This window comes from Bidens hawaiensis, unplaced genomic scaffold, assembly GCF_021521415.1.
Source record: "Bidens hawaiensis isolate Kalapana, Puna unplaced genomic scaffold, B.hawaiensis_p1.1 tig00001087_1, whole genome shotgun sequence".
In the NCBI taxonomy this organism is placed as follows: Eukaryota; Viridiplantae; Streptophyta; class Magnoliopsida; order Asterales; family Asteraceae; genus Bidens; species Bidens hawaiensis.
This window is the reverse complement of record NW_027491062.1, coordinates 2,108,547-2,114,553: the sequence shown is the minus strand read 5'-3', so window position 1 is coordinate 2,114,553 and position 6,007 is coordinate 2,108,547. Positions and strand designations below refer to the sequence as shown.

Below are 6,007 nucleotides of genomic sequence, written 5' to 3'. Positions count from 1 at the left end.
GTTCTTTAGTTTTTGAGATGTTAAAAATTTAAAAGGAAATTGAAGCTTTGAATACGTCCATTCGTCGTTTTTTGTAAAATTTCGAACTTGATGTTCTCTTCTAATTGACTCCAGTTATTGTTTTCTTGTGGTGTTCATCTGCTTGCCTGTTATAATTTGTAAATATTGATTATTCTCTTTGATTTTGTTACGTGATTTTACTTTTGAATCACAAGTCAATGCACTGAATCTGTGTGTAGCCATTAAAATTAAGATCTTTGGCTCATTATTGTTACTTTTATTGAAAATCTTTTATTCATTGTTGTCACCAGATAAAAAGGATTAAGATCTGAACATAGATTTTGGAGATTCAAACTAACATAACCAACATGGGAGCCGAAAGATCACCAACTTGGTCAGTAAATTCAAGTTTTACTTCTGATTTCTTCACCAGTTTACTTTAAAGAAGTGAATAGCAGTAATAAATGTATTAATTTTGATGCAGCTTGGAGACGAGCAAGAAGAATCCAGCCAAAGTTCCCAAACGAATCCACAAAGCCGAAAGAGAAAAACTAAAGCGTGAACATTTGAATGAACTCTTTGTTGAGTTAGCTAATGCACTTGGTAATTTCTGATTAATGTTTTAACTTTAATTAAACATTTACTGGCTATCTGCATATGTTTGATCAATGTTATTTGCTACATTGCAGAACTAACAGAACAAAACAGTGGGAAAGCCTCAGTTTTAGGTGAAACGACTCGTGTTGTAAAAGACATGATTGATGAAATCAAGTCTCTCAAGAAGGAGAATGCAGCTTTACAATCTGAAACACAATATGTAAGTCTTTTAAGTTTTAACAAATCGACCCGTTTAAGAAACAGATCAAAGTTGCATTTTTTTCATTTTAGTATTGAACGTTTGGTTTTATGAGCAGGTGACAGGTGAAAGGAATGAACTTCAGGATGAAACTTGTACTTTACAAAAGCAAATCAGTGCATTACAGAGCATATTAAAGGAAAGAAATGTCCAAACTACCCTTGACCTAAACGCCCCCGCGATTGAATCTCAAGAACCACAATTACCAACTTATTATCCACAAGAGATGACACGAGTATTACCATCTGGTGATTCGGTTTTGAATCCTGTATTTGTTATGCCTGGTTGTCACGGTGTTCAGGTTCACACGCAAGCGGATTTGGGTTCAGGCACCGGTATGGTTAACAGACCCGTGTCAAATGTGAGTAGACCATACCCAAGGTATCCCACTGCATCTGATTCCTGGCCTTTCCAGCTTCTTGAAAACCCGTCTCGGGAAGTCGGGGAGGAACGCGCGGAGCGCGTATAGTATTTATGATAATAACAAAGGTGTGTTGTAATTTGCCAATATTGTTGTTAAAGAAATGGTTAACTGTTGTGTTAATGGTGTTGATATTATGAACCTGAGTGTCTATATAAAGCTTGAAGGTAATCATGATGATTGTTATCACCAGTGCTATGATTTGGCCTCTTTGATTTGCATTCAAAAGAGTAGGTATTGAGTGAACAGATAAAAAAATATGGTTAGTTGTATCATAGTGAATGTCTTGAAAGGTTGTTTTGTAGTTTTTATTTATATTTGAATTTATAAGCTTTGTTGAAATGATAAAGTAATACATGAACTTTAAATGTTGTTAGACCATCTTCGACAGTTTTTGATTCAAACCAGCCATATCACTGACACATCAGCTTTCTTAAAACCCACGTTTTTTACTCTAACAAAACATATTCTCCAACCATCTTATAAGTTGTTAGACCGTCAGCTTTATTTATATCTAAATTTTATAAGTTGTTAGACCATCTTCGACAGTTTTTGGTTCAAACCAGCCATATCACTGACACATCAGCTTTCTTAAAAACCACTTTTTTTACTCTAACAATACATATTTTCAAACCATCTTTACATTTTCACATCATCACTTACTACTTTACATTTATTTTTAAATAAAAATTTCACAATACTATAAAATATATAATCAAGATATGAACATACTTTTTGCAGATCGCTTGCATATGAACCCGAAGAGACTAGCGATTCACAAGAAAATATTTAACCGTTAAACTTGTCGTTACGTAAAAAATAGACATACAAAAAAATACATATTTGTATATATGTATAATATTTTAGTATATTTTATAAATATAAATAGGGAGAAAAAAAACGACGGGATTTTAAAACCAATCAAAAGGTGACATGTGTAAAGGATCTGACACACCAGACGAGATTTTTAAAAATCTCGTCTGTTCCGACCATACTTTTAACTTAATTCACTTTTTATAAAACAGTCTATCAAGACAGTTTTTTTATGTTTCTTATCTGGTCCGTTCAAATTATTACTTTTCCTAACTTCATCTTTATCTTCTTCATCTCTTCATCTTCATCTTTAATTCTCCACATTATTTTTCCTAACCACCAACTCCACCCCCATCACCACCACAAACCACCGTCATAATCCCGATAATACCCTTCTTAACATCCTCCAGCAAAGAAAAACCGTCGGTGGTGGAAATTTTCCCATATAAATATGGTGTCTATGTATATATATATATCTGTGTGTGTGTGGTGAAAGATGTGATGTTGGGGGGGCCCACAATTGATGGTTTTTGGTGGTTTGAAAAACCAAACTTGAAACATTGGTTTTTTGTTCAAACCAAGCTCTCCAATAATTTCTTAGTTTTTAGGTTGGTTTGAACCAAACAAAAACCACCAATGAAGATGCTCTTATTGCTGACATTGTTCCTACAACTAAAATATGAAGCAATTATAGGATATAATCCAACTATTCTATAAAAGAAAATGATGATATTTATTCCTGGTCTAAATTTCTCGTTTATAATATTCTTCTATTTGTAATCTAAATATATTTATGTCAATGTAAAAAAAATATATCAATCTATCTTTAATTTTTTAAAGATAATTATATACATATATTAAACTAAAGGATCCAATTATAATAGAGAGGTGGTTAAGCGGTCAAAAAGTTGCGCCCCTCTTTGAATGGCAAACCCGATCCTACTGAAATCAAAATTATAGTTCTTTATCGTCGATAAGTTATTATGCACGGCCCATTGAACACTTTTCAGAAATGTAATAGCTTTGGGGGCAAGGGACCCAAATGTATCAAAAGCAAAAAAGAATGAAGAAATGTTGATTCTTGGCACATGTTTTCTCATGCTTAGCAATTTTCCTGATTCCGCCTTCAACACAACGTGCCTAACAACAAACCCGGTATCCTTAAGCATGACAATGGGGATACTCCAGTAAGGTCTATACAAGCGTGCTTCCACCTGCCCATCCAAACACAAGAGCGTCTGTTGGTCGGAGAGTAGACCTCCTTTCTAGTGGATTAGACAAGAAATTCACACGAGCTTCTTTTTTTGCCAAGATCTCCGCTCGTTTTAACACACCACAAAGGACATCAGATCTACTTGTTTAAAAGTATGTGGGTATTTATGTCAATAGAGTTAAGTGTCATTTTAGTACATATGGTTTGGCCAACTACGCAACTTTAGTACATATTCTTTATTTTGTGTAAATGGCTATCTCAGTTTCAAAAAACTTGCATTTTTAGTACTTTTTTATTCTAATCCCGTCTACTTTTCTGTTAAGTCAGGGATAAATTGATAACTTCGTTATTTTTTTTACGCTTATATCTTGTAAACCCTAAATCCCCAAATCGTAACATCAAAATCCAAATCATAAATCCTCAAATCCTTTCTCCATATCATGATATGGAGAAAGGATTTGAGGATTTATGATTTGGATTTTGATGTTATGATTTGGGGATTTAGGGTTTACAAGATATAAGCGTTTAAAAGAAAAGAAAATAACGAATTTACCAAATTATCCCTAACTTAACGGAAAAAAATATCAATTAATCAATCAATCATACCCAGTAAAATCCCACCGACAGCAAAGCTATAAGTAGGGTACGGGGAGGGTGGGATGTATGCACACCTTACCTCTATCCAAAGGAATAAAGAGGTGGCTTCCAGAGAGACCCTCGGCTCTAAGTACATGTGTATGAAGCAAAATAAAGGAAATCAAAGTTTAACAGTTATATAAAAACTACTACTAATAATAATAATATTAATAATAAGATCACAGTTTAACAGCTATATAAAAACTAATAATAATTATAATAATAATAATAATAATAATAATAATAATAATAATGATAATAATAATAATAATAATATATGTAAGAGAAATACCATTATGGTATGTGACCTAAATAAGTTAAGTCTAAGCCCTAAGGTATTCAATTCTCCATAAAAATCCTTAACTTTAATTCTACTTCTCCACGAATTCCTATCCTCAACCATGTCCTCGGAGAGGTTTAGGTCTATCAAATCATGCCTAATCCTCTCATCCCAAGTCAATTTCGGTCGTCCTCTACCCCTCCTCCCCTCTATAGTAATCCTCTCATCCCAAGTCAATTTCGGTCGTCCTCTACCCCTTCTCCACGAATTTCTAACCCTGTAATGTTTTAACGGAAAAAAATATAGAGGGTTAGAAAAAAATTACTAAAAATGCAAGTTTTTTGAAACTAAGGTAGCCATTTACACAAAATAAAGATTAGGTACTAAAGTTGCGTAGTTGGCCAAACCTAATGTACTAAAATGACACTTAACTCATGCCAATATAATCAAACTATTTATATTTTCAATGAAATCAGATCTACTTGTTTTTTATTTAATTAATTTATATACACTTTGAGTTTATACGATGAATATGATAAAATTCAATAAACGATATTCATTCAACCCTATTTTTATTACTGAAATTAATTGTAGGGTGAAATTGGTTTTAGCTTTGATACGTTTCTTGGTTTGGTTTGAATATATTGGTTCAAGGCTCTATAACTAATAATGACACAATCATAATTGCGTAACAAACCCCCCTCTTTAAGCTATTGAAAAATAAAGAATTGTATTCGCAGTGTATTAGGTATGAATCGAATAGTCAAAAAAACGATCTTAGTGATACCTTTTTAGTTAGGTTCTAAGTCTTCAAAATAAAACCTTTCAAGAGAATTTTAGGGGGGGGGGGGGGGGGGGCATTATTAATCAACTAAATTGTTTTAGTTAGGTTCTAATCTTTAACATAAAAGCTTTCAAGAGAATTTAGGGGGGAATTTTGATCGACTAAACTTTTTTAGTTAGGTTCTAATCATTAACATAAAAGCTTTTAACATAATTTAGGTGGTTCTTTTGATCAACTAATGAATTGAGATGTAATATAAATGGCCGATACGATGCTCAACTCACTTTCGATGTATGTATTTGATTGTGGATCATCATATAAGTATTCGACATCAACTATAAGTGTTCCACCTTATCAAAGTACTAACTTGTTCCACTATCAACATTATCGTCAACCAACATATGTGGTTCGACAACAAGTGTATGCCACCCAAGTTCATGCGACAAGGTATGAGACCACTGTTGATTGCTACGAAGCATCCAAGAGGTATGGTGGGACTGTTATTGTAGATTACGCTAAGAGAAAACCTGCCCGCAGAGGCTTCTTTGATTGAGGTTCCATCATTCCATGTGGAATCCTCTTGCCCTTCACTTTAATACACGCCTATTGTATATGTATACGTTGCTATCATCGTGTGTTGTGGTTAAGACGAATTTTAGTAATGTAATAAATTAAATAATCAATGCATGCGTAGCTTTTGGTTTTGAAATGTCTCCCATTCTCTTCACTGTAATGGTTGTCGGTTGAACTGTTGACCCCTCACAAGAACGATGTTTGTAAAATATAAGAATGGTTATTCTTTTTATTTATGTAGAAAACTAATTATTTGTATCATGTACTATGAAATAATTACTTGGAAAACGATAGTATGAGATAGACATAAGTAAAAGCGAAAGGTTACCATTATATTAATCAAGGTTAATATCTCTGACTTCAACCGGAAACTCAGAATCCCTCAATTAGAGATATTAAAAAGTTTTCCAAAATAAGTTAATAATAGTTAA

The 6,007-nt window shown here is 33.1% G+C and overlaps 1 protein-coding gene across 1 annotated transcript; it reads left to right on the top strand.

Annotated features, from left to right (window-relative positions):
• The first annotated feature begins 217 nt into the window (after positions 1 to 217).
• Positions 218 to 1,467, top strand: LOC143557241 (transcription factor bHLH47-like). Its single transcript, XM_077046360.1, has 4 exons — positions 218 to 394; positions 485 to 603; positions 690 to 817; positions 915 to 1,467. Exons 1-4 carry the CDS (start codon positions 369 to 371, stop codon positions 1,323 to 1,325), a joined length of 684 nt encoding a protein of 227 aa, XP_076902475.1. The 5' UTR covers positions 218 to 368; the 3' UTR covers positions 1,326 to 1,467.
• Positions 1,468 to 6,007: the final 4,540 nt, after the last annotated feature.